The 22,716-nt window shown below is 39.9% G+C and overlaps 2 protein-coding genes across 4 annotated transcripts in view; one reads left to right on the top strand and one right to left on the bottom strand.

The window, feature by feature from the left end:
- LOC109642464 (G2/M phase-specific E3 ubiquitin-protein ligase) overlaps positions 1-22,716 on the bottom strand; it is a 333,983-nt gene that overhangs the window by 284,983 nt on the left and 26,284 nt on the right. The gene's annotated exons all lie outside the window — the stretch shown is intronic.
- On the top strand, positions 412-18,297 carry LOC109645952 (sodium- and chloride-dependent GABA transporter 2-like). The gene is made up of 10 exons (XM_069524580.1): positions 412-550; positions 3,312-3,446; positions 5,727-5,864; positions 8,210-8,321; positions 8,449-8,581; positions 10,157-10,294; positions 10,403-10,505; positions 15,050-15,150; positions 15,363-15,530; positions 16,989-18,297. Exons 1-10 carry the CDS (start codon positions 421-423, stop codon positions 17,106-17,108), a joined length of 1,278 nt encoding a protein of 425 aa, XP_069380681.1. The 5' UTR covers positions 412-420; the 3' UTR covers positions 17,109-18,297.

Below are 22,716 nucleotides of genomic sequence, written 5' to 3'. Positions count from 1 at the left end.
GCTCGCCCTGTGCATAGGCAACGTGCGTACCTACAGCATAGCTTCAACATAGAAGCATGATTGGGCTAAACTTTGGTGAGCAGGTAAAATCCCCTGTGAGAATAGTGTAATGGGCACTGTTGCCCCATAAAATGTACTGTTGCTTTGAATCAGTAAAAGCTAAATCAACACATTGTGGCAACTGTGTAAATGGCAACACAACACAGCCCTGTTCCTGGAAACATCACAACTAATTTGCAATAAAAGATGTACCAATAAGATTTTCATGACATTGTAACTAATAAACACTTGTTAGACCTGCTGTACTTGCTGTATCGCCCTCTACAGTCAGTGTGGTGTCTACAGTCAGTGTGGTGTCTACAGATGACTTGAGGTGAGCAGTGATAGTACTGTTCAGAGGACTGAGGAGAGAAGACAGACATGGGGACCAAAGTGGAAGAGAGGGAACAGTGGAGGAAGAAAAGGGAATACATTCTGGCAGTTGCAGGGAATGTGGTGGGCCTGGGCAACGTGTGGAGATTCCCATACCTGTGCTATAAGAATGGAGGAGGTAAGCTGGAGGACACAAATCAGTGTAATGTAATTAATGTTCTTGTACTGTTCACGATCACTAAAAAGCTCATTACAGGTATATCTATATTATGTACAATAAAGCAAGAGGGAGAAAAGTCAAGGAAAAAAATGGCCAAAATAAAAATAAAAGGGACTGTAAATAAATACCAAACATTCCTCAGTATTTTCTGAGTCATTGTCTAAAAAACAGTTTGAGACCTTGAGTGAAGCTAATCACTCTGTACACAAATGTATACAATATGCACAATAGTTGCTTGTGATTATTAATCAATCAAAGTTTATTAGTAAAGCCCATATTCACAAATTACAATTTGTCTAAGTTTTCATAATTCAGCGTATAAGGTACATCAATAATTGGGATTAATGGTTAAAGTAAAGTTATTAATCTAATTTGTGGGCAAGTTAAGGGCTCAATTGCTACTAATCTTAATAAATGATAATGTTTCAAAATCTACCCTAAATGAAAAATAAGTACAATATTTGCTACAGAATTTGTACTTGCTGAAAAAGGTACATTCATTTATGAAATGTTTGCATGAATGTGATTAATTTGATAGTCTTTCTCCTTTCCTGGAGAGAGATTGAGCAACATGGTGAGGATGCCTTTACGGACAGTTGTTCACAGGTTACGTATGTAGGTTTTGAGTTATTTCTGGTCACTGCATAACTTGAGTAAAGATCTAAAAAATTTTAGTATGGATTGTGAACATTGACCTTTCAGCTTGCACTCATAGCAGGTACACATGTTCAGTTAATTTTCTACTCAAGTAGTTGACACAGAACTTTGCACAAACATGCCTTCATTCTCAGGCTGAATTGAAATAACTTTGTTAATCCTCTGACTAACATTACCATCAAGTCAATACCTGTCCAATAATTTGGTTCATGAGCAACTACCTGTAAAATAAAGATTTTTAATATCTTTTGGTTGGATTATATATTCATTGAACAGAATATTACTGATATCTAGTGGTTACTGTATAACTGTAAAACTAACTGCATCCTAAAGTTTTGGCATACTATAACAGTACAGTATATACTCTTATGGGAATATTAAACATTTTTTTACAATGCTACTGTCTAAACTACGATATATATATATATATATTATGGCATGCCGTTGAAATGGAATGGAATGAAACTTTGAATATATTGAATGAAACTTTGAAGATATTGAATGAACCTTGAATATATTGAATGAAACCTTGAATATATTGAATGAAGTCTGAATATATTGAATGAAGTCTGAATATATGGATTGAAACTTGACTGACGTCAGATTTCACCCGATGTCTGCGGCCATCTTGTGTAACGTGTGGATGCTATAGCTAAAAGTGAATGACAATGAGTTAGTCCGCTCACAATCTCGTTGCAGCAATATTAAACTATGAGGACATCAGTAACACACTGGCGAATGCGTGGCCCAAAATCTCCCCGATAGCCCGCCCAATACCGTTCAACTGACAAGGAAGTTCACTCCCTTTTTAATCGTGGCAGACCTACTACAACAGGCAGCTGTTTATTAGGCCAACCTCAGCATGTCTTCAACCTCACAGGAGTGCCCGACACACCCAGTGTACAATTTCCACCCGTACACAAGGAAGGGCCCAGGACACTGTATGGTTAGCTTGATATAGTTTGCAGGTGACGAAATCCCTGATTTTGGGCCGCACATGCATTCGCCAGTGTGTTACTGATGTCCTCATAGTTTAATATTGCTGCAACGAGATTGTGAGCGGACTAACTCATTGTCACTCACTTTTAACTATAGCATCCACACGTTACACAAGATGGCCGCAGACACTGCGGTGAAGTCTGACGTCAGTCAAGTTTCATTCCATATATTCAGACTTCATTCAATATATTCAAGGTTTCATTCCATAAATTCAAGGTTTCATTCCATAAATTCAAGGTTTCATTCCATATATTCAAGGTTCATTCCAACGGCATGTCATATTATATATATATATACATATATATATATATATATATATTGTACTGATTATAAGTTACATTACACATCATTTAGCTAACACTTTTGTCCAAAGCGACTTCCAATTAGTGAATTCAACATCTATGAGGGATTCAGCATCTTGCCCAACGACACTTCAGCATGGGCTGGGATTGCTCTACCCCTACCCCTCAGCCACAGCCGGCCCTAGTTGTTAATGTTAATAAGAATAAGTACAGTTTATATTTATATTATATTATTTATAATGGTGTTTGAACAATAAAGTACATAGCACAATGATTAAAAAATACCAGAATATAGTAAAATTGAAAAAACTGGCTCATCATCCCAAAATTGTCTGCATTGAAGATGTCTGCTATTCATATTTGTTTCAATTGAAGTTTCAAATGTTGGGTCATCAGATCACCATGCATTAAATGAACAACCAGCAAACAGTGTTCAAAAACACTCAAGTACAACAATATAAACAAAGAGAGGGGCTAAAAGAAAATAAAGGCAGAAGCCACAATACTGGGAATCTAATTGTCACATGTGTTTTTGATAAAGGTTTCTACATTGCAGCTGGAGGGGAGGGAACCATGACAGTATGTCTGTTATTTAGTCACTTTATTTCACTGTTGTTGGTATATACACTGTTTACTTTGTTAATAAATAGCCATTTTGCAACCGTCATACAGACATTTTATAGATGAGCAGATGGTTGATTGGAGAAGTTATCGCTGTCACTCACTTTATCAACATCTGATGTGTAATTCTGTGTGTGCAGGTGTCTTCCTCTTGCCTTACCTCTTCTTTGCTGTGCTGTGTGGTGTGCCACTCTTCCTGCTAGAGACTGTTATTGGTCAGTACACACAGGAGGGCGCCATCACCTGCTGGACCAACCTCAGCCCACTATCAAAGGGTAATCTTATACAACCACAGCAAAATCCAAACACTGCGAAAGTTGTACTGTGCTGTCAAAAAGTATTGACCCCCAAAACCCAATGGGCCACCATTGGCAGCAGCAACTGCAACTAAATGTGTGCCATTAGTCCTTTTCCTCAGTGTTGAGGAAGACTGGCCCACTCCTCTTTGCACAATTGTTGGACACATTGGAGGGCTTCCAACCATGAACTGCCCGTTTCAAGGTCTCAAGCATTTCAATTGGATTTAAGTCAAAAGGCAACTTCTTTTGACTCATGATTCCACAGAATATTATCCTACTTCAAATTGCCACAAAGTTCTATGTAAGTGACCTTTGAGCAGGTCTGGCAGTAATCATGCCTGGGTGTTGCATTGAACTAAATCATCCATAATGTTTTTACATTGGGCCAGGTACTTTAGCATAGTTTCTTCCTTCAGTAAAGGAAATCTCATGATAAAATTAGTTTGATAACCTGAAACATTAGTGACAAATACACAAAATAGAAGAAATCAGGAAGGGGGCAAATACGTTTTCACAGCACTGTATGTTGTATATATTCTCTGTTTATCCTCAAATGCATCAAATATTAAATATGCCAGTTGCACTTTTTAAATCTTTTCTTATAGATTCTTTTTCATGTTGAAATGATCGAATCAAATCATTTCTGCATATACTACTGCTCATTCTGGCTGCTTATTGGCCGTTCTACCACATCCTGAAGGTGTGCTGTTGAATTCAGATCTGGAGACTAGGCAGGTCACTTACGTTCAGTCATAGGCCTTTTTCACAACAGACATTTTAACATGTCATGATAAGCATGGCTGGAATGATGACGTAGAATTCTTCTGATTTTGTTCCATTATCCAACTTATATTATGAAAACTGAACAAGAAAATCCAAGTTTCCCCAAATTGCCCCTCTCATAGACAAAGTGCTGCACATAGATGCACTGTATGAATGTTTGCATGAATGGGTGAATGGCAAATAACTTACTATTATTCATTGCTGATGGGCACAAAAACATAAATACATTGATTTATGTATGCATGTAATTAATAATTTATGCATTCCTTAGGTCACCACTTTGATTAAGGCTATTTAATCTGTAATTTTGGGTGAACGTTAAAGACTTCATACAGGGCCTGATCAACTAAGATCTCATAATAAAACAGGTGGGGGGGACGGTGGAAGAGATGCCTCTAACCAATAGTGAGGTGAGAGCTGTGTCCTCTGTGGCACGAGCCCTCAGGCACAACACTCAGGCCATTATAGCGCACACAGAGTGCACACCAGGTACCTGGTATGATGAAGGCCATCAGTGCCCGGACAAGAGAGGGATTATTTTTGCTTCTGTCAGCCAAACATAACTAACATGAGCAGAAAAAACCCGTTCTCTCCATCTTCTTCCATGCCGTGTCCTCCTCACCACAATATTTGCGGCAATCTGTGCGTAACGCTGTGCCAATTAGCAGGTACCTTTCAAACGTACTAAATATAGACGCAGTCACAACCACCGCAATTTCTTTATAGGCTTTGTAAATCACAATGCGTGTGCTAAATTATGGTATTTGCATTTTAACCTCCCATTATTTTGTGCACTCAGTTAGAAACGCCTGATATTACATATTCATTAAGGCGAATGTACTAAATGGAGAGCCATGTTATTCTTCACGCAATCCTCAGTGCCTACCATTAGTAGATCAGCTTCCATGTTTCTTTGCAAGGGTAATCAAGTTTGCACAAGTTTTTACATGCGCAAACCTTTAGTAGATCAGGTCCATAGTGTTGTGACTTGTGAGTCTGACTCGTACAAAGAGTTTTAATTACTTAGATCTTTATTGCTGGCTCCGTGATAATGACCCTGAAAGTTCTTGGATGTCTGGCCTACATAACCCAAAAGGTTTACTTTGAGGGCGAGCTGTCTCTTGTTATATTTTTATTGTACAACAGCATTTAGACAATAAGATCACACCCATCAAAATTCATTTTCATCTGTATACAAAAGACTCACAGTTGTTGCTTTATTTTTCTTCCACACATTTATTACACCAGATTTAACTGGCTGGACACATTCGGATGACTTTTTAAATTAAAATGTTAGAATTGGCCCATTTTTAAAATACAAATGCTCAAACATATCTTTGAGATATGCTTATGGTCCTGGGCAGTATTGGCAGTACTATTGTGTTGATGTTGGTGTCATATTTATCAGCTGTATGTCACAATAGGGCTCAAAATAAATGATTCTGCAGGATTTAGGATGTTTTCTTCCTCCAGGAACTGGCTATTCTATCATAGTGATCCAGCTGTATGCCCGACTCTACATCATTGTTCTGGCCTGGGCCCTCCTCTACCTCATCCACTGTTTCAGGGCCACTCTGCCCTGGGCTACGTGCAACAATCCCTGGAACACAGGTCAGCATGCAGGTTTTTACATCGACACTGCCATCTTCATCAGACATCTGTGCAAAAATCGTTCTTTCATCAGATACACTGATTCCTCGAGAATTCCTTTTACACTTAATCCCCCCCGTCCATCCCCTATGAGAGAGAAAGCCATGTGCAGATAGAGAAAGGGTTTTCTGTGTAAACAAGCGGTGCTGTGAACTAAATGGCATGCTCTGCAGTTTACTTTTGAAGGTTGAAACTTACTGACATTGAAACGAGGACAGCCCTCTTTGTCTCACTCTCCCTCTCTCCCACACAAACACACTCAACGTCTGTCACAGTAAGATTGACTATAAACAGCAGCTTTAGAAATCTTACACACATCGGTGCCATCCATAAAGATTCAAAGATAAATACCACTTTTGCTGTGTTAATTTATGCAATCAATATAGCTCTCTGCAGGGGTGTCATCCAACCACCCCCCACATCCCTGAGCAATCAGATCCAAATGTTCATAATCTGGAGATACTATTTAAAAACTGGATTTAACACAGTAGTAATCTATATTCATTAGCCTACAATGAAAAAAGATGACACCTGACTATTAATGTTCTGTGCCCAATGTTCCTTGTGTTAGAGTGTATATGTGTCACACATAGGACCATAATAAATACAATTTAAGACCTTTAAGATTCCTCTCACTATCCAGAAATGAATCTAAAATTCACTAGACACAAACAATGCCATCTTGTGCATTTGGAACCACAGACAGTGGCAAAAGGGGATTATGTCGGCTATCAAGATCTCATCGATACACATGCTTGACCAGTCTCAGCTAAATAAGAACTACATAAAATGACAAAATATTTAACATGTACTTTGACTGTTTTAGTCCATGTCCCATCCACTGACAGGAGGTGAGATGTATGAACCATATGGCAGCCAGCCACCAGGTGGCGATCAACATGCTTTGGCTTCATATTTGGATGCAGTCATGCTGTCCATCTATATATAGTTTATGGTCAAATAGAGCTCTGTATTACTTCCCAATAATTTAAGATGAGGTCAAGTAGCCCAGAAGAAAGTAACTTGAAATACTGTGTTATCTTTCAAACTGCAGGCAGAGATAATAGGTATCTGTGGTCTTTCCCAAAGCCAAGTGTACTGAGATCAATTCTGAATTCTGAGTGTTTGTAGGATGACTCATCAGTTTGACGTTGATTTCGTTTGTAGCTTTATAGAACAGTGCATTTTCAGTGATTTCTTCACCATTCTATATGTATTTTACTCAGTGGCTCAAACTGCTGAAATCAGACCCAAAAAATACAAGAATAATGCTGAATTGTAGATTACGTGAAAAGGATTACAATACATTAAAGACCAGCACGTCACGGTGGGGACTTGGAGTTAGGACTCGGACGCAGAGTTAGGAGAATGCTGACAAAGATCAGGTTTTTATTTAACCCAGAACCATACAATAACTGGCTAACAGAGGGCGCCTCAAAAAGAGGGAATGATTAGAAAACTTAGAAATGAAAAATCCTATCTTCCGTGAAGGGATAAGAAATAAAAACAGAAAACCGCTCCGAAGAGAGAAAAGCTAATAAAAGGGTTTACAAAATAATTCTCCTCCTGAGAGGGAAACACTATGAACATTAACTAAAAATAACACTCCTATAATGAGGGACAACAATACTAATCTACGAAACAAAAATTTCCTCCGAAGAGGGACAAGATCTAAAGATAAACTAACTATACTAACTAAAAGAGAGCTATGAAAACTATAAGGCAAACGCCAACAAAACACTCTTAGCGAGGCAACCGACTATGCCTATAAATATCTTTCTGTGACAAGGCAAAAGGCTGGTGGCACTTGATGAACGTACAAGACACACTGGCACAGGACAAAGGGGAGACGCAGACTATAAGCACACATGGAGGTAATGGGAAACAGGTGAGCATAATTAGGATCGGGGAAGACAATCAGACCAAGGCACATGAGGAAAGGTAAGTAACCTGAAACGAGAGGAGAGTTAGTTTTCAAAATAAAACAGGAAGTCACAATACGAACATGGAGACAGGACAAAAAGTTAACTTGATTTTACTGTGGTGTGACACAGAATTCATCTAACAGAGTTTGGCATGTACACCATTAGGTTGTGTCTCAGTTCAGTGAGTATCGAACCATGCTGTCAGAGCTCCAGTCAGGCACTGAACCATTTGTTAAACAATTATTTTATCTAATCCTTGTATTTTTTTTTACTTATTAATATAAAATAATAACCAGATAACTATCATATCCTGACAATCATTTTAATCTCTGTGTTATCTAAAGATTAAAGTTTAAACAACACTTATTTTCCTGTCAACAGACAGATGTGTGGACCTCACATCTGCAAACTGGACTGCACTACACAATGGCAACCTGACAGGAAACACGACCTCTGGAAATCTCACCAAGTCTTCAGTCTCTGAGTTCTGGGAGTGAGTTAGTGTTACCACACAAAGCTCATTGTAAATTACTGTAAGGTATAAATTAATTCTGTCCTTGTTGAGGACAATAATTCTTTGCATGTGTAACCACCACTCACTGTCTGGTGTCCCCACACAGGAGAGGAGTGTTGTCCATGTCCGGGGGAATAGACGAGGTTGGCACAGTGAAATGGGAGCTGCTGTTGTGTCTCCTGGCCTGCTGGGTGGCCTGTTACTTCTGCATTTGGAAAGGTGTTCGCTCCACAGGAAAGGTCTGTGAGCAGAACACAGTTCAGACCTGTCTGCTATTAATTGAGTTTATATAGCCTACTAATGAGCATCAAGGCCTGGATGACCCAAAACGTCTTACTTCTAAATTCAGACAAAACTGAGGTTGTTGTAATTGGCCCTAAACATCTCAGAGAAACACTGTCTGAACAGATTGTCACCTTGGATGGTGTCAGTTTGGCCTCCAGCTCCACTGTGAGGAACCTTGGAGTTATGTTCGACCAGGACATGTCATTTGACCAACATATAAAACAAGCCTCTTGGACAGTTTTCTTGTACCAGTGCAATATTAAGAAAATTAGAAACATCCTGTCTCAAAAGGATGCTGACAAACTAGTCCATGCATTTGTTACCTCTAGACTAGATTACTGTAATTCCTTATTATCAGGATGCTCCATGAAGACTGTTAAAAGTCTCCAGTTGGTCCAAAATGCTGCAGCACGAGTGCTGACAGGAACTAGAAGGAGAGATCATATTACTCCTGTCTTAGCTTCTCTACATTGGCTCCCTGTAAAATTCAGAATAGATTTCAAGATCCTGCTCCTCACATATAAAGCCCTCAACAATCAAGCCCCTTCATATCTCAAAGAGCTGATAACACCGTACTATCCAAGTAGATCACTTCGTTCACAGACACAGGCTCTCTTGTGGTTCCAAGAGTCTGTGAGAGTAGAACAGGAGGTAGAGCATTCAGCTACCAGGCTCCTCTCCTGTGGAACCAGCTCCCACTCTGGGTTCAGGAGGCAGACACCATCTCTGCATTTAAAGTTAAACTAAAAACGTTCCTCTTTGATAAAGCCTATAGTTAGTTCTGGATCAGGTGAGTCCTGAACCATCTCTTAGTTAAGCTGCTATAGGTCTAGAACTCTCAGCAGTCTAGACCTACAGCACTGAGCACCTCTCCACATCAGTATATTTGATGTTTATTTCAACAAATATAATTTATAAATGATTTTTTTTAAGAGTTCGGAGTACAACAAAGCAAATTTAAAATTAGGAAGTCCAGCTGGTCTGGACCTTATGTCTACCTTTGTCAATCTAGAGCTGCTTAAGGTGCAATGTAATGCTGCTTTCAACCATGCACTAAACTCCAGAAATTCTCTGCATTTTCTCTGGAGGGGGTGCATGTGTGAACTCAAAGTGAGAGCTGCCAGATTATTTCTCCACGTGGAAAGTTGGGAGAATGTATTCACAAATGATTCTAACACGTGACAGACATCAAAATTAAAAAACAAATATCTCCTGGTGAAAACGTAGTGTCATACACGAAGATGACACAGGCGAAGATGCCTAGAAAGTTTGTGTTTATCATGTGATCTCCGCAGCGGGGAGAAACGAACTAACTATTTTAGTAACTAAAATAACATTCAAACCATTATTATTTTTAATTCAGTTCTATTTATATAGTGTACATTGTGTTGCTGCACCAAAGACTGACTGGTTGTTACCAACAGACACTCACATGCTACACCTTAATGAAAATAAACCTGGGCCTGATGCCTGATTTTTGAAATACTGTTTTGACGTTATTCTCCTTTCTGTCTGTTTTCATGTGTTAGTTTACAGGTTTGGAAACAATAACATCTTCAGTGATTGACATGTTCCCAGGAACGATACGCAGACCCTGGCGTAGAGAAATCTTCATCCTCCTCTTTTGCTCTATCTGCTTCATCATTCAGATCCCTCTCACTACTCAGGTACCCAATGATGGTGAAACCTTACCCAAACACAACACCTATCACTAAAACAATTCTTATTTTGCAGGAGTGTTTTAAGTGACACTGTATATTTTTTCTGTTGCCCAGGGAGGAATCTATCTATTCCAGTTGGTTGATTACTATGGTGCGAATGGAGCATGTATATTATTTGTGTCTCTGGTCCAGTGTGTGGCTGTTGGGTGGGCCTTTGGTAAGTGATATAACTCATGGGATTTAAATTTGGAGAAATGCACTGTGTAAATGATATGTTGTGATTTCATTGGTTAAAAGTCAAAGCAGGATAAGAAAGCAGTGTTCTAATACTGGAGCCTCACAAATGGAAGTACAGCTTTACTTAGCACACGACAGGTGTGGAACCCAAATATATCACACAAGATCACAAGATTGTCTACACTAAATATATATATATATATATATATATATATATATATATATATATGATGTGTTGAATTCTGCAAGCGTAGGATGTGTTCACTTTTGGAAGTTGAGGATTGGCAAAGAGGATAAGCATGACTTCAGGTTTTAAAAAGCATCCTCAGCTGGTGAGTTTGACTAAAACTTAAAACTAGATGAGGTGGGAGCTTGTAGAGGTGCAGCAATTGAACTGCAATAAGTCTCTTGTGTAAATGTTCCTGCTAGAGGGAGTTGGACAATCCATGACAGCACTGACCTTAGCAGTGTCCATCTGGATGCTGGTAGGAGCACTGATGAATCTGAGGAACAACACTGACCTCTCAGGGAAAATTTTTCTGCTTTGATGTAAAGCATTTGTGAGTCCAAAAGGCAGCACCATTCACATTGGCTGATGGAGTATTGAATGCTTTCTTCCATTTATCCCCCCTCCAAATGTTCACTTGATGATATGCATTCCAGAGTCCAAACTCAATCAATCAATCAATCAAGCTTTATTTGAAGAGCCCATGTTCACTAATCACAATTTGTCTCAGAGGGCTTTAACTATTTTTAAAGGTCATCTTGTTCAGGTAGCAGTAGTTTATGCAAGGTTGAAGAAAAATCATATGAAAGCAGGTACATTTCATACTGTGAAGGCATGAAATATGAACAGAATGTAAGGGTTAAACATGTACTGCAGGCCTGCAGACCCAGTCATTACTGCATCTGACTGGACAGAAAACTCATGGCTAGCAGTGGCCCTGGAGGGAACAATGACAGTCTGGCATATGGAGAATGAACAAAACAGAGTATAGCACAAGGGGGAGGCCAGGGGTGGCCACGGCCCCCCGCTGGCCACCCCACTAGCCAGTCACATGGATTCTATCGTCAGTTATGTGTTTCATCCAAAATCATTTGGGCCAAATGCACAGCCAGCCAGGCCCAGGGAAGCCGCTCTTGACCTTCCATCACTCAGAGTAGCCCCCGGCCAGCCCCGCCCCCCTGGCAGCTGTTGCGCGCTCGACAGTAACGGCTCAGCGCGAGCGTGACAGCGCGTGACCATCACCGATTTCAAAAGGAGTGATGAGAGAAGACGGAGAAGACTACTAGTGAGTAAGTAAGTCATACATTTCTTTAGAAAATTTTAAGAAGAAAGTGGGTACAGTGGGAGAGAGAGAGCAGCAGAGGCTTAGTGAGGAGGAGAAAGAGGAGGATGGAGGAGAGGAACAGACAGAGCAGCATGAGGTTACACAGGCACAGCCAGCATCAGTCAGAGAGCACAGTGAGGAGGAAGAGCATCAGCAAGCAGCAGACCAGGGACAGACAGCACCAACTATGGTCACAGAAGCGAGGCAGGAAGCCGCAAAAGCAGGTGTTCGACCTGTTCCTGGACCAACAGGTGAATTTATGACTGTGTGGCCCTAATAATGAAATTGATGGCTTAGCTAGATAGTAACATCATCTGGAGAAATGTATGTTCATACTGTGTTTCCATTAAATTACAAATCATGACATAATCACTTAAAGCTTTTTGATTCATGTTAATTGGTAGTTCAGTTTGATTAGTCAATAGAAATGCCTATAGGCTATTATTATAGCTATAATTGAACAATAAATGAGAGGGGCTAAGTATTATTATTACTATCATTATTAGTATTTTAATGTCAGAATAACTGATTTTGCCTCTTGTTTCATCATAGATATCTCTCAGTCAAGAGCAGAGCAGCCCAAGCAGCCACAACTGAAACTCTTCCCTAGAACCTATCAAGGGGACAGGAGACGGTGCTTCTCCAAAGACTGGTACAACACCCATAAATGGCTGGAATACTCTCAGAGTAAAGACTCTGCCTACTGTTATGCCTGCTGGCACTTCAGTCTCCCTTCCTCAGGTGATTCAGTATTTACATCTGAAGAGGGGTTCAAAAATTGGAAAAAGGCAACCTTCAAAGATGGGGGACTTTTAGGCCATGCCAAATCTGAAGCAGAGTATGAAAAGTCCACTGCAAGCACATCCTCTCTCTCAGCCTCCTTAAATGCAGAATATAATAAATTAGTGAAGGAAAATAGAGAGTACATAAAAATTGTTGGAGAAACCTTGCTCCTCACAGCTACACAGAACATTGCACAGAGAGCAGATAAAGAATCAGAAGTTGAGAATAAAGGAAATGTTCTCTCTATTATGGAACTGCGAGCCAAACACAATCCCATGGTCAAAAGAAAAATGACAAGTCAAAGAAATGCAACATACCTTGGGCATAATACACAAAATGAAATAATTGATTGCCTAGCTGAAATGGTCCGCACCTCAATAACTAGTGAAGTTGCCCAAAGTGAAGCTTTCAGCATTTCGGTTGACGAGACTAAAGACCTCAGCAAGAAGGAACAGATGTCCTTTGTAATTAGATATTATTACAATGGGTCGGTATGTGAAAGCTTCCTCGCCTTTGAGGCAGCACAGCGCCTGGATGCTGCAGCACTTTCACAGAAAATAGTACAAATTTTGCAGAAGCATGGTCTTGACTATAAAAACCACCTTGTAGGGCAAGCATATGACGGAGCCTCAGTCATGAGCGGAAAGAACACAGGTGTGCAAGCACTCATTAAATCAGAGGCCCCATTAGTTTTTTATGTGCACTGCAATGCGCATTGTTTAAATTTCGTATTAGTTGACAGTGTGAAATGCATCCCTGAAGCTAATTGCTTCTTTTCTCTTTTGCAAAAACTGTATGTCTTTGTGTCAGGGTCATATGTGCGCCAAAGATGGCTTGAGGTACAGAGGGAGATGTTTCAGGGGGCCCCAAGAGAGTTACAAAGGCAGATAGAGACACGGTGGGCATGTAGGTATAATGCTTGCAAGACCGTGAGAGACAGACTGCCAGCCATCGTACGTCTACTAAAAGAAATATCAGAAGAGCAAAATGGCGACAGAGCAATAGAGGCAAGAGGTTTATTAGCCCAAATAGATCTCAGGTTTGTTAGCCTCCTTGTAACATTCACCAGTGTTCTTGGTGAGATAAAATATCTGTCAGATATTTTACAGTCCCCACAACTCGATTTGGTCACAGCTGTCACACTTGTGGACTCTCTTCTTGACACATTGCAGAGTTACAGAGAGGGCTCTCTCTTTAATGACATCCGGGACAATACTCTAACTCTTACTGAGCAATGCAACATCAGTGCTACACCTTCTGGCCGTCAGGTCAGACCAAGCTCTAGGCTTGAAGGGCATTACATGTTCACTCCAATAGTCCAAAGATAAGTCAGCACAGAGAAGGAGTCATTTTGGACAGGTTCATTCATTCCAGTTATTGATGTGCTTCTCTCTGAGGTGAAGAGAAGATTTTCTAAAGAAAATTGTGTCATAATGAAAAGGATACAGGCCTTGAATCCCTGCGGACCCACATTTTGTGAGAAAGATGTAGTGTTTCCATTTGCCTCACAATACAACTGCAGCACTGAGGATCTACAATATGAGATCCCCCAGCTTAAGCGAATTCTTGAGAGGAAGCAAACTAGTGGTCAGGAAAATCCAAAGAATTTAACAGAGCTCACTGTCTTTCTGGAGCCATATAAGGAGGTCTTCCACCAGATGTTTAAACTGTGCAAAATTGCACTTGCATTACCTGTGAGCACTGCATCCTGTGAGCGCAGTTTTTCTATGCTAAAGTTAATCAAAACTGCCATGGGAAGTACCATGACTGATGAGCATTTAAGTAATTTGGGTGTGCTAAGTGTAGAAACAAGAAGGGCTAGGGCCATAAATCTTGATGACTTTGTGGATGTGTTTGCCAAAAGACACAGCAACAGGTGAATAAAACTGTTCTGAAACATGCTGTATAGCCATCAGAATCAGAGACTATTGATCCCTGAGTGTTTCTGTACTTGCTTGTTGCTTGCTCGTTTGTATCTGCCACTTCCTTCAATTGTTTTGATTACAATAAATGTACATCTTTAAATTAAGCTGTAGGCTATGTGTCTTTTTAAGGATTACGTATTTCTGATTTTTTCTAGTAGCCTGTATACTACAACAGTATAATAAAATCCTGAAATGATGGCTTTTAGTTTTGGTGTTCCACCCCAAGAATTTAAGTGGCCCCATCTGGCCACCGCTATGAAAATTTTTTGGAGGTGCCCCTGTATAGCACAGATATTGAACCAATCAGGTAACAGGTAAGTAATGAGTCAAGTAGGTGAGAACTGAGAACTTAAACGACAGGAAGGGTAAGTGACATGGAATCCATGAAAAACAGGAAATACAGAGTGCCTGGGAGTTAACTAATTCTGTCTAATAATGGTCTGTCCTTTCAACCTGTTATTTTACTATCTATGTTTGTCATTCAGGCGCTGAGCGGATGTGTGATGCAGTTGAGGAAATGACAGGACAGAGGCCTTGGGTTCTTTTCAAACTGTGTTGGCTTTATTTTACCCCATTGATCTGCATGGTGAGTTTCACACTATGAGTACTACAGTGATTGCTAAAGATAGGCACCAATAAGAAGTTAAGAGAGTCCCTCCTCAATCAGTTGACATGGACAATTTAGACTATTTTCATCATGTCATGTGTTAGAATAAACTGTTAAAACTGGGTTAGGGTTAAACAAATGTTTATTTTAAAAAACTGGTTAACAAAACTAATGTCATGTTTTTCCTCCAGGTCGGCTTCATCTGCTCCTTTGTGGACTATCAGCCTCTGACAATTGGGGGCTATGTGTATCCAGACTGGGCCTACTATCTGGGCTGGGCCATGGCCCTCTCCTCTGTAGTTGTAATACCCATCTGGGCTCTTGGCAAGATCTGCCTCACCAAGGGCTCCCTCAGACAGGTAAGAGCACCAGCTCTTTTTTTTCACAAGAACAAGATGTAGGGGTGAATTTGTGTAATCTGGGACATTGGGTAATATGGGACACCCAAGATCTAGTCTGTTGACTTCATGGGGTCGATGTCACATAAAGGGGTGGGGAAAGTGTCAATCAGAAGCTCCCCCTTAGAATTGCATAACAAGGTCAATGATTCTGACAAGATTAATGTTAAAGATATAAATCTGTCATAAATGAGACAATGTTCCTTATCAAATTATGTTTATGATGTATTCAAGCAACAAAATATGCATTGAGTTGTCCCACTTCATCAAATATGATTGATAATGTAGGACAGCATGCTTTGGGTGATCTGGGACAGTCATTCCAATTCTCTAGATGGGGAGAAAATTTTTTAAATAAAAAATAAATAAACTAAAGAGATTAATGGAGTTAATGGTAAATAAAGTCTGTCCCTGTCTGTTTAAACCAATTGTCTGTTTAGTTAACTAGCACATAATCAGTGAGCTCTCTAGGACAGAGATGATCCAAAAAGCACGGAAGAGTCTGTCCTGTGGTCTGCAGCCATTGGTTTCACCAAACATATGGAGAAGACAATGGGTTGATCGATGATGATGGTCTCTCACCTGAGAGGACTGTTTGTTCCCTGACTTGCCCCAATAGAATTATTATCATTGTTATTGTTGCCTGGTGTTGATTGAATTTTAATCAGCTTATTTTTAAGCTAGGGTTCTTTAAGAAAAAACATTACATTTACATACTAACAATAATGATGACTTTTGTATGAATAATGTACATTTTCTCGAGAGATGACCTGAAAAAGTGCCTGCGCAACACTCTTTGCAGAGATGGTGTGCAGCAGCACTGTTTCAGGTCATCTCTCGAGTTGGGATCCCGAAAGAGATCCTGTCTGACCAAGGCACCTCGTTCATGTCACGTACACTAAGGGAACTGTACGGATTACTGGGCATTAAATCTATTCGGACCAGCGTGTACCACCCACAGACTGATGGGCTTGTGGAGAGGCTGAATAAGACTTTAAGGACTTTAAAGACGATAATGTAGTGTTTTCTCAGTAACTGTCCATAATGCTTTTAAAAAAATTGGTAATATTGACCTTGACATGCATAAAGCCAGATGATTTAGGCTCATCTTAAACCTTATCTTAAAGTCTCCCAGTCAAAGTGACCTGTCCAAGATTATCACATTTTCTTTTTTGACACAAAGAACACTAACTGCTGTGTCATGTCCCTTCTGAGTATGATACCTCAATTCTTTCATCTGCTGTGGTTAGAAAACATCTTAAGGATTATAGAAAGGTAGAATATGTTGATCTAATGTGTAAAACAGATATTGGATTAATTGTAGAAAAAAACTCCCCAGATTACCTGAATTCACCCTATATTATATTAAATCAATAATAATTCTCTTTGTGTAATTGTTGAATTTTCTGTCCCCAACAGCGTCTGTTGGTCCTGTGGCTTCCTGATAGTGACCCTGTTGGTCCCAAGAAAAAAAAGGAAAATGTCCTGAATGAAACAGAAATGAAACCAATGTCAGATCCGGTCCCTGACATGTTATGAGACACTGAGTAGTTCGGAAAGGAAAAGCATATTACTACTACAATGACAACATCATGATTGTTCTTGACATATATGTGCCTGATAGCAGTATGACATACTGACTATATGTGTATTATGTGAGTATTATATATTGTTATCTTCTATCCATGCTTTCATTTATTCCATAAAATATAGAGGTGATTCTTCACAATTTCAAGATCATATAGTTTTTTGTTTTTGTATTTGTTTTATATTATTACTACAGATACATTTTTGGTATATTCAAGTGTACTATGGGTGTGTTAGTGGGTTCTTTCTGGCATTGGTATTATTATTATTATTATTGTATTTGTCCTCTTGAATGGTATAAAGTAAGGAGTTTCACTGTTTAGGGGAAATCTAGCTGACACATCTTGTATAAGTAACTGTTCTTTATATGTTCTGCATAAATCATTTTATGCATCAATTAAAATTCTTAGTGCATATACTGTAGATACCTTGAAACAGTGAACTATTTCTGTTTCACTAAAAAGCATATTTAAATCGTCTGGGGCTGTAAGTTATGGTTGTGTTGCGATTGGGTAAATTAAGATAAATACTCTTTCATTGCAAATGAATAGCAGTTCTACTCAAAAGCAGAGGAAATAAAATGCCTCTTGCATCCATGAGCTCCTTCTTTCAGTCATTGCCAATTGATTGAAGAGGGCTAAATTGGAAATAGATTACATGACAGCTTTGCATTCAGTCCCTGCTCCTATGTCACCAAGAGATCAAGTGCAACATTTCCAGTACTGCTGTCACGACTTTATTCCGTCATCCTCAACCTTCCAAAGCTGAAGGGAACAATCAACCTTGCAGAGTACAATGAGATACATTAATTGATCTCAGATGATAATGACTTCAGTGACCCCTGAATGTTTCTCCGCAAACATCTGTTTTTCTTTCCCTCTGTATGTGGAACGCATATCTCATGACGATTCTTTATATATATATATCAAATATAGAGATAAATGAAGAGACAGAAAGAGAACTGCATACCAGCCACCAAGCTGAAGCAGAGGGCACAAGATTACTTTTTTGATTTTGGGGATAAGGACACAGGTTCAAAAATAGGAAATGAAAAAAGTGGTCAGCATGGATAACTCATCTAGCGTGCCAGTAATACACCTGACCCGCTTTTCCTTCCACCACCCACCCTTACCATATATATATATATATATATATATATATATACATGTGTTATGTTGTACTAAGCACAAAATGTTGATGAGTCATTTTTCATGATGTTTAAATGAGACCTTATAAACTCTGGAGCGAATCAAACAAACACTAAGTTTCATGTACTGATCTCATCCTGATGAGGGTTAATTAGTTCAAGTGAGAGCAGGTCAGGAGGAGGACACAGAAATTCCAGCTTGGTACAAACCAGCTGCTGCTCTGATCACTGAGCAGCTGTGAAGCAAGCACATCACTGCTCCTCTCGAGTGGCGAGATGATAGACATGCCGGGATGGGACCAAGGTGCAAATGCAACAGCTTACATATGACAAAAGCATGTTATTTGGTGCCCTACCAAGTCATAAAGATTGCATTATAATTTGAAAAAAAGTGTTTTATAGTGAAGTCTATGAGAGAGACTGTGGGTGAGGGGCGGCTGTGGATGAGGGGCAGAGCGGTTGTCCCACAACCAGAAGGTCGGCAGCCCAATCCCCAGTCTTCCCATCTGCATGCCATAGTATCCTTGGGAAAGATGCTGAGCCCCAATTTTGAGTCTGTGTCTGTGAAAATCTTTTGGTGTAGATAGTGTATAGAAACATATTACAGACAGTAGCAGCATTAGAGCTTGAACTCATTTGTATTAACGGTGACTCAGTCATTATGAAACCATAAATAGAGAATTGAACTTTTTTTTTATCTGTGTGAAAGGTCTAAGACATGACTTACAGGTCTGAATAGATATGCATTCTCATATACGTGTATGTGCACAGGTATGTATTGCCCTACTTCTTCATCCGCAGCCAGCCAGCTCCACTCCTCACCAAATTTGTGACCTGCAAGAAACAGCAAACAGAACTTGTACTCAGTATCTGTATACTGACAAGTATATGTAGCCGTGTAGCCTTTTTGTGACGTAGTGACACCTAGTGAACAAATGTATCTGTCATGAAGGATGACTTAAAAGTCTCAGAAGAGCCCTAAGGCCCATCTGCATAACTGTTAATTGAACTTAAAAGATATGCAGAAGTTTGAAATTAAAATCATCAATATGAAAACCTTCAACCAGGACATAATCCTAATCAAACCTTTTGTTTCAATCTGAGACAAAACTAGAAAATCTCTCCTGCCGAGACATTTTGAATGGGTGCCTTGTGCTCGTCGATGCCGGCGTTGCTTCGAACACAGAGACATTTCCTTTAAGACGAAGGACAGAGACCCTGAGAGTTGACCAATTTCAGACAGAGAGAGAGAGAGAGAGAGAGTGTAACAGTTCGAGAGGAAGGAGAGAGACCCTGGGAGAGAGAGTGAGACAGTGAGAGAGAAAGACATGTATAAAAGCTGCATTTTGATCACATGATCCAGAGTGGTGACTGAGAGACTTTACCAATTTCAGAGACAGAGAGAAACCATGTTATAAGGTCTAATCACCATCCATGGGATTTCATTTTAAAAATTCAGCCTCCTTCAGGCTTCCTGGGAACATGCTCTAACTATTTGGGGGTTTTATTTTGAAAATCTAGCATCTTTTAGGCTTCCTCGGAATATTCTGTAACTATTTGGACATTTTATTTTGAAGGTCCAGCGTTTTTTAGATTTCCTAGGGACATCCTGTAACTATTTGGGGGTTTTATTTTGAAAATCCAGTGTCTTTTAGGCTTCCTTGGAATATTCTGTAACTATTTGGGCGTTTTATTTTGAAGGTACAGCATCTTTTAGACTTCCTGGGAATATTTTGTAACTATTTGGGGGTTTTATTTTGAAAATCCAGCATCTCTCAGGCGTCCTGGGAACATTCTGTTACTATTTGGGGGTCTTATTTTGAAAATCCACTCTTTTTCCAGCTCCCTCGGAACATTCTGTAACTATTTGGGCATTTTATTTTGAAAGTCCAGCTTTTTTTAGGCTTCTTAGAAACATTCCTTAACAATCTGGGGATTTTATTTTGAAATTCTAGCTTTTTTTTACTCTTCCTAGGAACATCCTGTAACTATTTGGGAGTTTTATTTTGAAAATCCACTCTTTTTCCAGCTCCCTGGGAACATCCTGTAACCATCTGGGTGTTTTATTTTGAAAAACCAGGCTCTGTACAGCTTTCCTGGTAGCATTCTATTACTATGGGGGGGCTTATTTCAAAATAAAGGCTCTGTACAGACTTCCTGGTAACATTCTATTACAATGGGTGGGGCTATTTTCAAAATAAAGGCTCATTACCTGTTTCCTGGTAATATCCAGTTACTATGGGGGGGGATGGGGGGGCTTATTTATACACTCAAACATAGGCTCTGTACATGTTTCCTTGTAATATGGGGGGGTGGGGGGGCTTATTTTCAAAATAAAGGCTTTGTACAGTCTTCCTTGTGACATTCTATTACAATGGGGGAGGGTTGTTTATTTTTATATTCAAAATAAAGGCTCATTACATGTTTGCTGGTAACATTCTGTTATAATGGGGGGGGGGGGCTTATTTTCAAAATAAAGGCCCATTACATGTTCCTGGTAATATCCAGTTACTATGGGGGGGGTGGGGGGGCTTATTTTTACTTTTATTTATATGCTCCAAAATTTAGCAAAAACCACCACCCTCACCCGGATTCGAACCCAGACTTACGTCACATGATCCGAGTGCCTTAACCACTGGGCCAAAGCGGACTTGACCTCTGACAGTCTATGGGGTTGCTATGGTTACTCACTGATTAGATGAGGAACACCTGCTGCGCGCACACTTTGGAGACAAAAACTGGTTTCAGACCAACCCTCAAACAAAAGCTTCTAACTCAAAATCTATAAGACGTATGTGAGAAATGAACACATTGTGAGAATCACAAGACTTTGGCCGACGTCCACATATGTTTATATTTCATAAGAGTTAAGAAATGAGACCGTAAGAGCGATTTAGAAATTTAGTTTTCTCATCAGCGGAGCCCCCAGCTGGCAAGGCACCCATAACAAGTTGCATAATAAACTCACAAAGTCAAGAGGAAGGTCTCAGATATGATGGATGACTCAAGCACCATAGAAGAACTTCTAGCAGGTCAGGAAAACCTGCTTGACAGGGGATGATGATAGCAGAGAATATAAAGAGACATTTATGAATTACCAATTGTCATTTTATCACACATATAGTATGTTTATTCACATAAACCTTTAAACATTCACATATTACATTCCTCTCACCACATGAAATACGAACCCAGGAACCCAAAAGTGGCCCAGTGAATTATGGAGGAGACAAAACAGGTCCTCAAAAGGAGACAGAGGGAAAACAACTCCTTAGGCTCTCATATATAGGGTGGTCAACCTAAAAGAGACATGGCAACATTAAGTCTCTCATCACCACAAATCAAGAATGAATTCATAAGATACATGACATACTCAACAAATCAGAGATGTCTCAGTAGCCAAAAAGTGGTGAAGTGGAGGCAGTAAGAGAGGAAATCCTAAAAAATGGATGGAGAGGGAACAACTCCTCAGGCTCTCACATGTCAAGTGGTCAACCTGAGAGGGACATGGATACATTATTAAGTCTGAAAAATAAAGACAATATTTTCCTCTGTATGCACCTAGAGTTGAAAACGTTTTGGATGTGTGTTTCTTTTAAAACTTTTTTATACAGCTTTGATTCTGCATGTCTATTTACAGCTCATTAGTCCACGTGAATGTTTACTGTTGCTATGGCAACAACAGACTGCTGACGTCAGCAGCTGCTAGCTATTTTAGCTAAATCATCTGAACAATAATAACCCATAATATCACAACCAACTACCAACACAGCCCTTCAACTCTGGGCTAATATGTTGTCACATGTTAGTTTGTCAAAGTTAGAAAAATAACGGCTTCAATCCCTGAGGAGCTACGTTAGCATTAGTGGCAGCTGCATCCACTTAGTTAGTTAGGTCACATCACATTCAATGTAAAAACTATTTCTGCTTTGTTTTGGACATGTCTCAAAAATGTAGCCTAGCCAGCGCTGGGTTAACGTTACTTCCCATGTCTGCCTCCACTCGCTCATCATCGTCGAGTCCTCCTCGCTCGTCTCCCGGCGCAGCAGCACCTGCTGATGCTGGGGTGGTGACCCCAGCACCAAATAGGTCCATCAATTTGGCACATTTAGCAGCCTCCACTTCCAGAGACTTCAGCTTTTTGATTCGCTGTTTCTCAGCGCCACCCGGGCTTTTCTTCCTCTTATCCATTTTCAGACGCTCACTGCTTAACTGGCTCAGCAGCAGCCCATCCCGTGACTCCCGCCCATGCAATGAGGTCCTGCCCCACCCTGATTCGTGTTGTGATTGACAGCACTGTCAGGGCTCTCTGAGCCTGTCAGCTCATGATTAATTGACAATAACAAATAATAGACCAATAATATGTGTCGATGCTGGCAACACACTGCTAGCCCTCTGTTTATTATATATTCC

The sequence above is a fragment of the Paralichthys olivaceus genome, chromosome 5, assembly GCF_024713975.1.
Source record: "Paralichthys olivaceus isolate ysfri-2021 chromosome 5, ASM2471397v2, whole genome shotgun sequence".
In the NCBI taxonomy this organism is placed as follows: domain Eukaryota; kingdom Metazoa; phylum Chordata; class Actinopteri; order Pleuronectiformes; family Paralichthyidae; genus Paralichthys; species Paralichthys olivaceus.
The sequence above is the reverse complement of the archived record's forward strand: the minus strand, read 5'-3'. Positions and strand labels throughout refer to the sequence as shown.

Bases quoted from the DNA above. Each gene is read 5' to 3' on its own strand.
- LOC109645952 (XM_069524580.1), top strand. From the start codon at position 421: ATGGGGACCAAAGTGGAAGAGAGGGAACAGTGGAGGAAGAAAAGGGAA. The intron at 3,447-5,726 runs GTAATCTTATAC...TTCTTCCTCCAG, and splicing joins CCTCAGCCCACTATCAAAGG to GAACTGGCTATTCTATCATA. The intron at 15,151-15,362 runs GTGAGTTTCACA...TTTTTCCTCCAG, and splicing joins TTACCCCATTGATCTGCATG to GTCGGCTTCATCTGCTCCTT.